This window comes from Petromyzon marinus, unplaced genomic scaffold (assembly GCF_048934315.1).
Source record: "Petromyzon marinus isolate PM22_M1 ecotype Great Lakes invasive population unplaced genomic scaffold, UKy_Petmar_22M1.pri1.0 PM_G_Scaffold_11, whole genome shotgun sequence".
In the NCBI taxonomy this organism is placed as follows: Eukaryota; Metazoa; Chordata; class Hyperoartia; order Petromyzontiformes; family Petromyzontidae; genus Petromyzon; species Petromyzon marinus.
This window is the reverse complement of record NW_027422662.1, coordinates 2661671-2677790: the sequence shown is the minus strand read 5'-3', so window position 1 is coordinate 2677790 and position 16120 is coordinate 2661671. Positions and strand designations below refer to the sequence as shown.

The window sequence follows — 16120 nt, the reverse complement described above, 5'->3', positions numbered from 1 at the left end:
TAAAAAGGGATGCTTTGGGGAAGCACGGGGCCATTTTTTTATTTGGAGATCAACAGGAGGGAGGGATCGCGGAGCCGTCACCTGACTGTTACTCGCACGTCCGTGAGACGGGGCAGAGAACAGCCAGATGCTGGTTACAGCATCATCTATCCGCGACCTCCATCGCTGCGAGGTCGGACCGTAAGTACGAGGGAGAGAGGTAAGACAAAGGGACGAAATTCGGAGAGAAAATAGAGGGCAGACAGGTCCATTAAGTATCTGGCAGTAGCGAGATAGGTTAGACCTGTCCTGCTGGTCCGTACTGACACACACAGTCTAGTTCGATACTCGCGGGGAATAAAACCACTAATAGGATAAAGCTGTGTCGTGGTCACTGTGAGTGCGAGGAGGGAGACGGAGTGTTTGGTGTTCGCATACCGGTATGAGTGTGTACAGAGTGTTTTGTGTTCGCGCGCATACGCGGCTGTTTGCAGCGAATAAGGGAGTAGAATGTGCCTAGTGTCCGTACCTGTACGATCGTTTACAGTATTGTTCAGCGTGCGCGTACCTACACGAATATTTTCGGTGGTGCCCAGTGCTCGCGTACCTGCGCAATAGCCTACAGTAGCGCTTTGTGCTCGCGCGCCTGTCTGACGGGGTGGCGGGGTGGCGGGGTGGCGGGCGTGCACTCGCACGATTGTCTAATAGCGAATCAAGCGCCTGGTGTGCGCGAATACGCAGCTGTGTAAACAGCCCGTTAAATCGGAGCAAAGTAATCGCGGCGTGTTTGTTTTTGCTTAAGTGCGTGGAGCGTGGGTGGGAGGGAATCCCACGGGGGCGCGCCGCGCTTGTTTATTCCCGTGCAGGACAGGGTTTTACTTTGCGAGCGCGCTTACCGCGACACGCCGCCGTTGAACAGGGTAGCGCATCGCGAGCGTAAAGCGTACGAGCCGCTAATTAAGCTACGCAAACGCGGTCGACATCCCAGACAGAGGTACAGGGGGGCGAGGCATTAGGGGTCGGTAGTCTGGACCTGACAGAGCAGCCGGGGGGTAGCGGTATGAGTGGAATGGGGGAGTCGGTGGGCAACGGCCCCGACAATTCAGTGATGGCGGGGGACGGTAGCCCCCACATTTTCCCTCCCCCAGGACCTCACAGAAATGCTCAGAAAATCTACAAACCTGTTCCTGGGGGTCGAAGATTGGATCACCGTTTTTCCCCTAATGATGGTAATAGGTGTGGCCCTGCAGGTTACTTTTTTGATGGAGTTAAATAGAGATTTGTGATCGCGGGCCACTAAGGCAGACTTCATCTCCTCAGCAACCCGCGACCACCACCCATCCTTGCAGCGCCTCACGGCTCTCCGAACCTCCGAGGGAAGGCTGCGGTAAGCCTCCTCATTCTCTGACGTGGAATTCTGTTGCCAATAACAGTGGGCTTGTCGCTGTTTCTCAACCATCCTGAACACCTCTTCTGTCAGCCAGGGTCTCTTGGGAGGTCTGGAACGCGTACCCAAAGCAGCCATTGCAGCTGCATGAGTCACAGTCCTAAACGTCGCCCATTTACCCTCGACATCAGGAAGACTCGGGGACAATGCCAATCCCAGCCACACGCGATGATGAAATTCTCGCTTGCAACTTTCATCAGATAACTGAGACCATACCACTTTAGGTTGGAATGGGGTCCTGGGTGTACACCCACCACCGGAGTGGAAGAATGGTAGGCGCATCTGACAGATGACTAGTCGATGGTCAGAGGGCAGATCAGCTCCACGGTCGGTCCTGGTGTCAAGGACATGGGCTCGCATCCGCTGGTCCATCACTATGTAGTCCAGCAGATGTTCTTGCTTGGACCCGGCATGCATCCATGACATTGTGTGGATGCGCCGATGCCGGAACAGCGTGTTGGTAATTACAAGCCCATGGGCTGCACAAAAATCTAGCAGCCTCCTACCATTGTTATTGAGCTTATCTGGCCCATGCCCTCCAATCACTCCAGCCCAGGTGCCAGCATCATGGCCAACTCGGGCATTGAAGTCACCCAACATAATGACACTATCCCGAGGTGCCGCTTTAGCCAGCACCTGTGACAGGAGGTCATAGAAGGCATCTGACTCATCGGCTTTGCCTGCATCCCTCCACGGATGTTCGTCTTCGGTGGGGGCATAAATAACCACGACCACCACTCCTCACCTCCGGTTGATGGGAAGGCGAGCCCAAAGTAGCCTTGGGCTTACAGCTTCCCACACCTCACCGCCACGCTCCCACGCCCCCGATGCCGGAACAGCGTGTTGGTAATTACAAGCCCATGGGCTGCACAAAAATCTAGCAGCCTCCTACCATTGTTATTGAGCTTATCTGGCCCATGCCCTCCAATCACTCCAGCCCAGGTGCCAGCATCATGGCCAACTCGGGCATTGAAGTCACCCAACATAATGACACTATCCCGAGGTGCCGCTTTAGCCAGCACCTGTGACAGGAGGTCATAGAAGGCATCTGACTCATCGGCTTTGCCTGCATCCCTCCACGGATGTTCGTCTTTGGTGGGGGCATAAATAACCACGACCACCACTCCTCACCTCCGGTTGATGGGAAGGCGAGCCCAAAGTAGCCTTGGGCTTACAGCTTCCCACACCTCACCGCCACGCTCCCACGCCCCCTATCTCCTCGCGGTGCCGGACGGGCAACTCTGTCGTGGACAGTGCTGTGGGGGGAGGGCCAATTCCGATTGGCTCCTCCCCTCAAGGCGTCTGTGTCCAGCACAGTGGCTAAATGGGGGCTCTGGACGGGTGCGAGGGGCTGGTAACCCCTCCACCTTCAATTAATTACCACTAAACCACGAGTTAAACTGAAATATGTAACTAATAAGCTTGTGCCGGAGGCCCTGGGGGGACAGGCGTCTATGACATCTCCTGGCCAAACCCCAATTGGCGGAGCCAGGAGATTGAATCTCTATCCTCGGGGCTCCTCCAGAAACAAGGAAAAGCCACTACGGATGGCCACGTGGAATGTTCGAACACTCACTGCGGAGAAGAGCTGCCATTCCTCTGTCGGGAGCTGAACCGGTACCGCCTGGATCTCTGTTGCATTCAGGAGGTCCGGTGGACCGGTTCTGGCTCCTGCCACCATGAGGGGTGGACAGTTCTCTACTCAGGGCAGCAGACTGCCAAACAACAGGGTGTGGCTCTTCTAAGGCCCCCCACACACACACACAGACAAAGACAAAGATCCCCCATATAGCCTGTAACAGACTGTAGGGGCAAGTGCTGTTAGCGAGCACCTATGAAGGCCGGAACGGTACACGAGGGGGTGGGTGGCCAGCACCACGCCCGACCGTCTTTGTCTCCCTAGTGGCGATGTTTACACACCACACCAGGTACTCATTTGAGGCTGAGTCGACCTAGGGGAGGCCCAGGACCGGTTCAGATAATCGTCACTGGTGTTGGCCGTGAGCGGGAATTGAACCCGGGTCGCCAGGTTCATAGCGCAGCGCGCTAACCGCTACACTATCGCTCCCCACACACAGACACACACGCACACACACACACAGGGCACACACAGACACCCACACACACAGACACACACACAGATACACGCACAGACACCCACACACGCGTGTGCTCTTCTTCAAAGACTCTGTGAAGAATAATAGGAGCATTAAAAGCGGAGCCAAATGTTCAAACCGGCAAACGTTACAGAGTGGTGGTGTGTGTGTGCGTGTGAAACAAAGGCTGTCCACCTACCCCCCCCCCCTCCTCGTGTGCTGTTCCGACCTTCATAGGTGCTTCTCACTAACAGCACTTGCCTCTACAGTATGTTACAGGCTACACGGGGGATCTTTGTCTCCTTCATAGACATTGCTGCTGCTACTCGCTAACAGCATTTGCCCCTACAGTCTGTTACATATTCTTAGTTTTTTCGGTAAAGTCACGTTGAAGAGAAACAACAAAATTATAAAATATATATAAAACAATATGCAAACCAACACACAACACACCTGAAGATGACCGTTTGAGTTATGGTCGAAACGTCGTGAGAATTTTTTATTGTTTTATATATATTTTATTATTTTGTTGTTTCTCTTCAACGTGACTTTACCGAAAAAACTAAGAATATGAATTACTGCAGTCACGAAAGCTTTAAATCAAAAGTCTGTTACATGTTACACGGGGGACCTCTGTCTATTTACATGTGGGGGAGTGATGGCGCAGTGGTTAGCGCACTTAGCCACGATCCCAGGCAACCGGAGTTCGATTCCGCCAACATCAGTGACGAATTATCTGCACCGATCCTGGGTCCTCCCTTAGATAGACTCAGCCTCAAATGAGTACCTGGTGCGGTGTGTCGTAAACATCACCACTGGGGAGACAAAGGCGGCCGGGCGTGGTGTTGGCCACCCAACCGGCTCGTGTGCCGTACTGACCTTCATAGGTGCTCTCTAACAGCACTTGCCCCGGCAGTCTGTTGCAGGCTACACGGGGGATCTTGGTATTTTGTCTTGAAAGCACAAAGAATGTGTGTATGTCTGTGAGCAGAGTGGAGGATCGAGGTTTAGCAACTGGGGGGTTGGTAGGAAGAGGTAGTGATGGGTGGGACACGTAAAAAGAACTCGATTGGACGTGCAAGATGACATCATGTCACCCGGGGATTAACAGGCTTTGAGAAGATAAGAGGGGAGGGAGAGAGCAAATTGAATTCAGAGTTCACCTGGAGCCGCGCTGAATCCCAGCCGCCCTCAGCGTCCGCCTGACGCCCGTTGAGTGCAGCTGCGAACCATTGCCCAGGCAGAGTCTTCGCTGCCCAGCGTCCTCCCCAACTTCCACCGTGCGAGGTGAGTGATCGTTCAGTTGGTCAATTTCATTTGGCGTGACCCCGGGGTCCCGAAAAAATCAGGTCAATAATTATTATTTTTCAGTCCGCCCTCCGGTCAGCCATCGATCCTCAGCTTCTATGCCAAGGCGAGCCCGCGCCCGCAGTGAATTTAACGTGTTTATGTAATTTTTCAACTTTTTACGAAACTTAGTTCCCCGAGTAGCTCTCAACGAGGCCAATCGATTGACCACTAGTTTTGCTGTCGGTAAGGCAAGACTCGTGTCGCTACGCGTTTTTTCCCACCCCGGGGCAGTGATGAGACCCCCGGGGTCCTGCCAATTGCTTCAATTCAGCCCTCTGTTAGCCGTTAGCCCTAGCCTGAGAACAGTCGCACATCGCGAAGGGTGGGAAATAAGAGGCTAGGCGAGATCCGTGGAGTGTTCGCTGGGGGGGGGGGGGGCATAAACAGGGGTTCACTATTCACGCCGGGAATAAAACCTTGGTACAAGATTGATGGTCGACGCGTTGTGCATGTGTGTGTGAAGAGTGGTGGAACAGCGATTGGCACACTGCCGTGTGTGGGTGATATAAATTAGTGGGTTTGGTTTGGCCATGTTTGTTGTAGTACGGAGTTAGACTGATGGGATTTTTGCACACAGCGTTGGTGTACGGTGCTTTTTCAGGATTTTTTCCTGGATTTTCTGTTTCCACAAAGTCACAAAGTCACTTTAAGATGTTTTCTTGTTCGCGTTTTTGTTTGTTGCGGTTGCACCCGATTCAAGAGCCGAATGGCTCACAGGGCTATACACCAAATAAATGAAACTGAAACTGGGTGGTTATCCCGAGAGCGCAAACTAATGAGTATCCGTACAGCTGCGGAGTTTCTGCAGCTGCCAGCGAGTTAATAAATAACCACTCGAGGGCGGTCGCCGTGTTGACACAAGGGCTTAGCAGCTGGGGGGGGGGGCATCCCGCCCTCTCACGGGGAGCGGGGCGTCAGCCCCCACGAGAGCATAAACGTTGTGACGTTTACTAAGCGTTCCTGCTACATGTTTTTTTTCAGCTGTGGATTAACTTTCGAAAATCTGTGAAATCTGGATGCAAAAGTAACTGGCAATTCTTGAGAATATTTTTTTGTTTGTTAATCGAGAAATCTGGAGATAGTACGGCAAAGAGAAATCTGCAGAAAATCGGAGAGCTTTGTAAAAAAATATATTGGTAAATCTAGAGACTATATCTGAAATGTCTTGGATACAGTCTGCGAAACTCCTGAGAAATCTGGAGAGTCAAACAAAATCCCGAGATATCCGAAGAAAAAAATCGCTTCGAAAAATGCAGAGACATCTGTAGAAGGATCACACTCGTCCAAGACGTCCTTCCCACTTCCCGTGACTGCAGCCTCAAGGTGCACATGGCCTGGCACAAGCGTCGTGGTGACGTCACCGCCACTTAGTGGCGAATGGCGGTTGTTGTGTGTCTATGTGTGTGTGTCTACGTGTGTGCGTGTACACGTGTGTGTGTACACGCGTGTGTGTGTGTACACGCACGTGTATGTTTACACGTGTGTGTACACCTGTGTGTGTACACGTGTGTGTACACGCGTGTGTGTACACGTGTGTGTGTGTACATGCGTGCGTGTGTGTACACGTGTGTGTGTACACACGTGTGTGTGTACACGCGTGTGTGTGTACACGCGTGTGTGTGTATACGTGTGTGTACACGCGTGTGTGTACACGTGTGTGTATACGTAGGAGTTAGTTTCGGGTACTTTGTTGTTAAACAGTTGCTGAGCATAGGCACAAAAGTCAAACGAGCGGTCAGCAACTAACGGCAAATGTCAAAATGTAGTTAGAATGTAGTTAGGGTTCGATGTGTCTTGAATTGAGCCGAGGTCGTTGTCATCAAGAACTTGTGGGGATGAGGAGAAGAGGGGACGGGAGGGAATTCCAGAGCTGATAGCGGCAAGTGGGAATTTTCGTGTTGCTTCGGGAGCGTTTGGGGGAGGGGTGAGAGGTGTGCTTCGTCTATGCAGAGGATGATGCTCTGGGCAATAAAAAATAATTAATCGGGCGAGTGCGATTAGCGAGTGCGCGGCGTTTGTGGAGCCTTTTGGTAAGAGCACGGTTATCAGTTTGCTGAAGTTTGTAGTCGCTTACTGACCCCTGTGACCCCCCTACTGGACGTGTGTGGAAAAGAGCTTCATAGCTCCTCGGATTCCTCCTCCTGCAGTCTACATACAGATCGTGAGACTCTGCATCGCGAGGACTCGGGTGGTCAGCCTCTCTGAGTGCGCGGTGTTTCGGGGCTGCGTGGTGTACAAAGCAGCACGGTGTTGTAGCTTTGTACAGCCTCTTAAGTAGCAGTGCGCGTTGTTTAGCGACAGCGTGGTGAAGCAGTTTGTAACAGCGAAGACTATGGGGGGGTCAGCCTGGTGGGGGTGGGTAGGTGGTGGGGGTGGGTAGGTGGTGGGGGTGGGTAGGTGGGTGGGTGGTGGGGGTGGGTAGGTGGGTGGGTAGGTGGTGGGGGTGGGTAGGTGGGTGGGTGGTGGGGTGGGTAGGTGGTGGGTGTGTGGTGGGGGTGGGTAGGTGGGTAGGTGGGTGGGTGGTGGGGGTGAGTAGGTGGTGGGGTGGGTAGGTGGTGGGGGTGGGTAGATGGGTGGGTAGGTGGGTGGGTGGTGGGGGTGGTAGGTGGGTAGGTGGGTGGGTAGGTAGGTGGGTAGGTGGGTGGGTAGGTGGGTCGGTGGTGGGGGTGGGTCGGTGGTGGGTCGGTGGTGGGGGTGGGTAGGTGGTGTGGGTGGGTTAGGTGGGTGGTTAGGTGGTGGGGGGTGGGTAGGTGGGTCGGTAGTGGGGTGGGTAGGTGGGTGGGTGGTGGGGGTGGGTAGGTGGGTCGGTTGTGGGGGTGGGTGGGTAGGTGGTGGGGGTGCGTCGGTGGTGGGGGTGGGTAGGTGGGTGGGTGCTGTGTAGTGGGTGGGTGGTGGGGGTGGGTGGGTAGGTGGTGAGGGTGCGTCGGTGGTGGGGGTAGGTGGGTGGGTGCTGTGTAGTGGGTCGGTGGTGAGGGTGGGTGGGTAGGTGGTGGGGGTGGGTAGGTGGGTGGGTGGTGGGGGTGGGTAGATGGGTAGGTGGTGGGTAGGTGGGTTGGTTGTGGTTAGGTGGTCGTGGTGGTGGGTGGGGGTGGGTGGGTTGGTCAGCGTGTGTGAGTGCGCGGCGTCTATGAAGTACGCGGTAGGCGGAGTGGCCCCCCCACCCACCCCCACCACCCACCCACCTACCCAACCCCACCACCGACCCACCTACCCACCCCCACTACCGACCCACGTGTGTGTGTGCGTGCTTGTATACCATCAATAGGTAAACTCCCCCCCCCCCCCGCGCCAAACGGCAAGTCCACCGGCACGTACACCACCTCTTTCCTAAAATCCGCCAATCAAATGCTAATTTTTATGCTAATTTCTTCGTCAGAACACCTTGTTTGCTCGCACACAGTTTAAAGGTCCGCTGTCTGAGCGTGGTTGTGTTTCGCTAAATTCTCCTGTTTGATGAGTACTAGGTGCCTCGGTGAATGTATATGCTCTGACTTTAACATAGCTATTTCTGTGACCAGTTACAAGCTAATCACTCAGTTATTTCAATGCTAAATTCTATGCTAATTCCTTTGTCAAGGGGTACCTCTGCCGATGTGTATACTTTAACTTAGCTATTTCAATGAGCCATTTCAATGCTAAATTATATGCTAATTCCTTTGTCAAGGCGCTTTGTGTTTTTCTTCTCACACAGCTTAAAGGTCGTGATCTAAGTGTGGCTTCTCTCACTCCAGCGCTGTCCTCCAGACAGTCTCGTCCCTTCACCTGATGAAGGCTGCTTGTGTTGTGGCCGAAACGTCGTGATTTTTTGTTATTTTATTTTCACCTACGTGACTTTACCCAATAGAACCAAAGAGTATGCACTCACACACTCACACAAAGACCCACGGACTCACACAGAGACGCACAGAGACTCACACAGAGACCCGGAGACTCACACAGAGGCCCACACACTCACACAGAGACCCATGGACTCACACAGAGACCCACAGACTCACTCACACAGAGACCCACAGACTCACACATAGACCCACAGACTCACACAGAGACGCACAGAGACCCACAGACTCACACAGAGGCCCGGAGACTCACACAGAGACCCACATACTCACACAGAGACCCATGGACTCACACAAAGACCCACAGACTCACTCACACAGAGACCCATAGACTCACACATAGACCCACAGACTCACACAGAGACGCACAGAGACCCACAGACTCACACAGAGACCCGGAGACTCACACGAACCCACAGACTCATACAGAGACCCACAGACTCACACAGAGACCCGGAGACTCACACAGAGACCCACAGACTCACACAGACACCCACTGACTCACACATGGATCCACAGACTCACACAGAGACTCTCACAGAGACCCACAGACTCACAAATAGACCCACACACTCACACAGAGACCCACCGACTCACACAGAGACCCACAGACTTCCACAGAGACCCACAGCCTCAAACATGAATCTACAGACTCACACAGAGACCCACAGACGCACACAGAGAACCACACACTCACATAGAGACTCACACGAACCCACAGACTCACACAGAGACCCACAGACTCACACAGAGACCCACACACTCACAGAGACTCACACGAACCCACAGACTCACACAGAGACCCACAGACTCACAAGAACCCGCAGACTCACACAGAGACCCACAGACTCACACAGAGACCCACAGCCTCACACAGAGACCCACAGACTCACACAAAGACCCACAGACTCACACAGAGACCCACACTCACACAGACTCATACAGACACCCACAGACTCAAACATGGATTCACAGACTCACACAGACACCCACAGACTCAAACATGGATTCACAGACTCACACAGATACTCACACAGAGACCCACAGACTCACACATAGACCCACATACTCACACAGACACCCACAGACTCATACATGGATCTACAGACTCACACAGAGACCCACAGACTCACAGAGACCCGCAGACTCACACAGAGACCCACAGACTCACAATAACCCAAAGACTCACACAGACACCCACAGACTCACACAGAGACCCACAGCCTCACACAGAGACCCACAGACTCACACAGAAACCTACAGACTCACACAGAGACCCACAGACTCACACAGACACCCAAAGACTCACACAGAGACCCGGAGACTCACACAAAAACACCACGCACTCACACAGAGACCTACAGACTCGTACAGAGACCCACACACAGAGAGACCCACACATTCACACAGATACCCACAGACTCACACAGATACCCACAGACTCACACATGGATCCACAGACTCAAACAGAGACCCGCACACTCACATAGAGACTTACACGAACCCACAGACTCACACAGAGACCCAAAGACTCACACAGAGACCCACAGGCTCACACAGAGACCCACAGACTCACACAGAGACTTGCACACTCACACAGAGACTCACACGAACCCACAAACTCACACAGAGACCCACAGACTCACATAGAGATCCACAGACTCACACAGAGTACCCACAGACTCACACAGAGACCCACAGACTCACACAGAGACTCACACAGAGACCCGGAGACTCACACAAAAACACCACACACTCACACAGAGACCAACACACTCGTACAGAGACCCACACACACAGAGTCCCACACATTCACACAGAGACCCACAGACTCACACAGAGACCCACAGACGCACACATGGATCCACAGACTCACACAAAGACTCACACAGAGACCCGCACACTCACACAGAGACTTACACGAACCCACAGACTCACACAGAGACCCACAGACTCACACAGAGACCCACAGACTCACACAGAGACTCACACAGAGAGACTCACACAAAAACATCACACACTCACACAGAGACCTACAGACTCGTACAGAGACCCACACACAAAGAGACCCACACATTCACACAGAGACCCACAGACTCACACAGAGACCCACCGACTCACACAAGGATCCACAGGTTCACACAAAGACTCACAGAGCCCCACAGACTCACACATAGACCAACACACTCACACAGAGACCCACAGACTCACACGGCCTTGGTACACGTGTATATATATAGGCTGTAGTGTATACTGTAGTGTACACAGTATGTATATATACTATTATTCTGTAGTGTATACTGTAGTGTAAACACTGTATACTGTATAGGCTGTAGTGGGTCACAATAACACCGTGGACCTTAAAAACGGACAAAACATCTAACAGGCGATGTTTCAGGCAACAGTCGTCTATCACAGCACAATATAGCCGCCTCATAAATTACCTTGTAACTTGACTACACGGCAAAAAACAATACTCAATTCGCCTTTTTTTAATATAAATCGGTCCATTTAAAAACATTTGGTTCGGGACAAGAGTGTAACGTTTCTCTTAACTTTAATGAATCTTCGCTTTGCAGGTGGGTGTCGGCGTGGGAAACAAAACGCGAGAACGAGATGGACGGCAGCTGCCACCACAATGAGACGATCACCTTCTTCTACAACAACATCAAAAGGCCACTGTACGACGAGTGGTCTGTCACCAGCGTGCTGGTCATGGTGCTCGGCATCACCATGTGCCTCTTCATCATGCTGGCCAACGTCCTCGTCATGCTCGCCGTATACATCAACAAGAAACGCCACCACCCCATCTACTTCCTCATGGCCAACCTGGCCGTGGCGGATTTCTTTGCGGGAGCGGCGTACGTCTACCTGATGTTCAACACGGGACCCAACACTCACAAGCTGTCGCTGCCGACCTGGATGCTACGCCAGGGGCTGATCAACACGAGCCTCACGGCCTCCGTTGCCAGCCTCCTGGCCATAGCCATAGAGCGGCACATCACGGTGTTCCGGATGCAGATGCATTCGCGGATGAGCGAGCGGCGCGTCGCGGTCGTCATTGCGATCATCTGGCTCGTGTCCATCATCACCGGTGCCATTCCCAGCATGGGCTGGAACTGCATCTGCAACATCAGCACGTGCTCCACCATGGCGCCCCTGTACAGCACCAGCTACGTCATCTTCTGGGCCGGCTCCAATCTCTCCACATTCCTGATCATGGTGGGACTCTACAGTCACATCTTCGTGCACGTGTGGAGGAACACGATACCCGTGCCGCAGAATACCTCCAGGTCCACCCAGAGGAAAAAGGCCACCATGAGCTTGCTCATAACGGTCACCATCATGTTGGGTAAGTGTTGTGGGTCTGGGCAGCAGGTGCTCATATTCGACAACACGATTCACATTCGTCTTCGAGCGTGTGTGCATGTGTACAGCCCCTTGTGTCGATCCGGTGCATGTGTAGGGAGTCATTTTGTAGTGTGGGTTGTGTAAAGGTGGGGTAAATAGACGTGGGAGCATAGAAAGTGTAGCACAACAATGGAGATTGTTGCACTGGCCACCATGTAGCCTCCGGGGCAGGCTACATCAATCTGACGTGCGTGACAGTCGCCTAACCAAGCACCGTCTTGGCTCAACACTCTGCTCAGCTTCTGATCGGATTTGGTGAATGTTCTCTGGGTGATTTTGGTTGTGGGCAACATTCATGGCTCATATCGCATGCCGAACAGCTTTAGGGGAAACAGTGGCCCAGTGGTTAGCGTACTGGCGCTATGAACCCAGCGACTGCTGTTCGATTTCGAACCACGGCTAACGGTGGCGAGTCGTTATCGGCACCAGGTGCGGCACCTCCCCAGTCGTTTCACCAAACTGCACCGGCTAGGTTGAAGTACGCAGAGGATTGACGAAGGCCTGTGAATTATCATTCGTACGACGACTATTCTAGCACAGCGGTTGAAACAACGGGGCAAAGTTTTTTTTTTATCTCCCCCCCCCACCGCCTCTGTCCACCCGGCAGTACGTAGGGGTCTAGCCACAGTTTGTCGATCGGCAGGTCTGGGTGTAGCGAGGTAAAGTGTGGTTCCTTGTCTGGCCAACGGTGGAAAAGCAGGTGGGAAAAGAAGCCTCTAAAGGGCCTCTCCACAGTTCTCCTCTAGTGGAGGGGCCCTCCTTGCAGCAGTCATGGAGCAAGCCATTGCAGGGTTGTGCCTTGACCTTCCACGGGTTTCAGGGAACAACGCTGATCTTGTTCCACACGTTGCTATCAAAATGCCTGACTCGTGTGTCTCGTGCCGTCGCCTCTCAGGAGCCTTCATCGTGTGCTGGACGCCAGGCCTGGTGATTCTGCTGCTGGATTCGTTCTGCTCGGACTGCAATGTCCTGGCCTTTGATAAGTACTTCTTGCTCATAGCGGAGCTCAACTCCGCCATGAACCCCATCATCTACTCGATTCGGGACAAAGAGATTGTCGCCACTTTGCAGCGAATCCTGTACTGCCAAAAGGCAGAAGCCATCATCACCAATGGCTCCGATAACGTCTCCAATAAATCAACGTCCACGGCGAATCACAACCTGGTCACGCCTATCAGTCACGTGACCACCACAAGTGCGATGAAGATGAATCAGTTTAAATTTTGATTTAAAGCTTTCGTGACTGCAGTAATTCATATTCTTAGTTTTTTCGGTAAAGTCACGTTGAAGAGAAACAACAAAATAACAAAATATATATAAAACAATAAAAAATTCTCACGACGTTTCGACCATAACTCAAACGGTCATCATCAGGTGTGTCGGTTTGCATAAATTATTTTTTATAAATAAATAAATGTGCCGTTTTAAAAAATAATTTATGCAAACCGACACACCTGATGATGACCGTTTGAGTTATGGTCGAAACGTCGTGAGAATTTTTTATTGTTTTATATATATTTTGTTATTTTGTTGTTTCTCTTCAACGTGACTTTACCGAAAAAACTAAGAATATGAATCAGTTTGTCGTCTAATAACTAATTGGGCTAACGATGCATGGTTTTCCTACCTGATGATGATGATTGCTTGTGTTGCAATCGAAACGTCGTGATTTATTTTATTGTATTACCTACGTGACTTTACAAAAAGAACCAAAGAGTATGTTTCTCTTTGCGATAAGATTTCATTGAACCTGGGTACAATGTATGTGTGTGTGCACCCTTGTGGAGATAATGCATACTAGAATTTAAATACAAACCTAGTGGCATTTGGTACGCTTCGTACCAAGACAGTTATATATCCATACGGTTTTATTTTCTGGGTGAGATCACTTCAATATAAGTGTCGTTAAACCCGCCAACCAATTGGTATGGTGTCATGTAAATAGAACGTGGCCAATTCCTTACTAGTACAGCACACCGGTATGTTTGAGGGTAAATAGAACGTGGCCAATTCCTTACTAGTACAGCACACCGGTGCGTTTGAGGGTAAATAGAACGTGGCCAATTCTTTATTAGTACAGCACACCGATGTGTTTGAGAGTAAATAGACGTGGCCAATTCTTTACTAGTACAGCACACCGATTTGTTTGAGGGTAAATAGACGTTGCCAATTCTTTCCTAGTGTAGAGGAGTAGTGGAGGACGTCATGTCACTCAGGGGGGTGAAAAGGGATGATGTCAGAAGTTACGGGGGATATATAAGGGGGAACCCGTGATGTAGAGGGGGTTGTCGCGAAGGGCCAGGAACGGAGAGAGTTGTGGAGTTGGGATCCAGGTTAGGGGGAATCAGCGCCAGGCGAGTGTGCTACTTCACCCGGCCGACCGAGTTGGGTGATCCCTCGGTTGGTGCTGGGGGGGGGGAGATCACGTATAGCCTGGGTGGAGCTAGGGGCCTCCCGGTACCCTTTCCCCTGGGGAGAAATTAGGGTTGTCACCTGTTGGGCGTAAGCCTTTAATAAGTTACTGGCAGTAGCCCTTAATAAAACTTGGTATCAGCCACTACTAAAGAACCGTGTCCGTGTCGTCAATTGCACCTCAACAACTGGTGCCAGAAGTGGTTTCGTTCCGCGCCGCAATGCCTAGATCCGGCGCGAAACGAAAGACTACGCCTAGGGTGCACCAGGGCGACAAGGACGTCGGCGAGCTGGCGATGATCCCGGAGACCGGGGGCCCGGTGATGTTCCCCGTGGAGATGGTCCAGTCGGGGCCAGAAGAGGCGGCGGTCGGGGGAGCTGCCGCGCCGCCGTCGGACGAGTGGTGCGCCATCGCGGCCAGGCTGGAGACGCTGCAGCTCACGATGGCGCAGCTCGCCGTCGCTTTGGCAGAGGTGGGGGACCGCGTACACTCGGCGGGCGGTGATTTTTGCCAAAACCGCGGGATCGCCGACATCGCGAATCCTGCCAAAACCATAATTCCCGCCAACGCGCTGCCGGGTGTGCCGCGGCAATCGGGCGCCATTTTTTATGCGCCGCCGGATCCAGCCGCCATTGTCGCTGCGATGCAGGAACCGGCCGCCATTGTTGGCGCGACGCCGGAACCGGCTTCGCATCATACTATCGTCGGTTTCGTTCGCGATTTTGCGACTATTGCGAAGCCACTGCACGCCCTCTCGGCCAAAGGTACAAAATTTCGCTGGGGGATGGAGGAGGAAAACGCCTTTGTGGCGCTTCGCACGGCCCTGGCGGATGCGCCGCCCTTGGGGTATCCCGATTTCTCTAAACCCTTCTCGACACCGACGCCAGTGACACGGGCATTGGAGCCGTCTTGGCCCAGGTGATCGATGGGGTGGAACAGGTGGTGGCCTATTGTCTCCCACTGAGCAGCGGTACTGCGTCACCAGGAGGGAGCTGCTGGCTTTTGTTTTTTTTGTCCAGCTGTACCGGCCGTATTTGTATGGTCGCCGGTTCACCGTCCGGACTGACCATGCAGCCCTGCAGTATTCCCTGTGAATTGACCAGCCCTCGGGTCAGCTGTCCCGCTGGCTCGAGGCGCTCCAGGAGTACCCCTTCGATGTCATCCACAGGAAGGGGACTCGGCATGGGAATGCGGACGGCCTTTCCAGGCTGCCCCCGGACAGCGGGTGCGCTTGTGCCCTGGGTTCCAGCCGCTGTAAGGCCCCAGTGAACACTGCGGCCCAGTTGGTCGCATCGGCCCGAAGCGGCACCCCCTCCGGGTGTGGCATTGCATTGCCTGTTGATTTTGGCCTGGGACTCCCCCGGGAGGTATGGTCCAAGTTGCAGATGGAGGATTCCTCTCTGCTGAGGCTGCGACGCCGGGTTGGGTCAAAGGCCCGTAGCTCGGTTCCGTCGGCGGCCCCGGTGATCGTAGTACATGACGGCCTCCTCATGTGTTGGGATGCCCAGTTGGAATGCTATTGTGTGGTGGTGCCCATTGGCTTACGAGGAAAATTGACCCGGGTTATTCATGAAAAACTTATGCACTT

The 16120-nt window shown here is 52.9% G+C and overlaps 1 protein-coding gene across 1 annotated transcript; it reads left to right on the top strand.

Annotated features, from left to right (window-relative positions):
- The first annotated feature begins 4690 nt into the window (after positions 1–4690).
- LOC142908928 (lysophosphatidic acid receptor 1-A-like) lies at positions 4691–13461 on the top strand. The gene is made up of 3 exons (XM_076059598.1): positions 4691–4809; positions 11288–12060; positions 13015–13461. Exons 2-3 carry the CDS (start codon positions 11325–11327, stop codon positions 13344–13346), a joined length of 1068 nt encoding a protein of 355 aa, XP_075915713.1. The 5' UTR covers positions 4691–4809; positions 11288–11324; the 3' UTR covers positions 13347–13461.
- The last annotated feature ends 2659 nt before the right edge of the window (positions 13462–16120 follow it).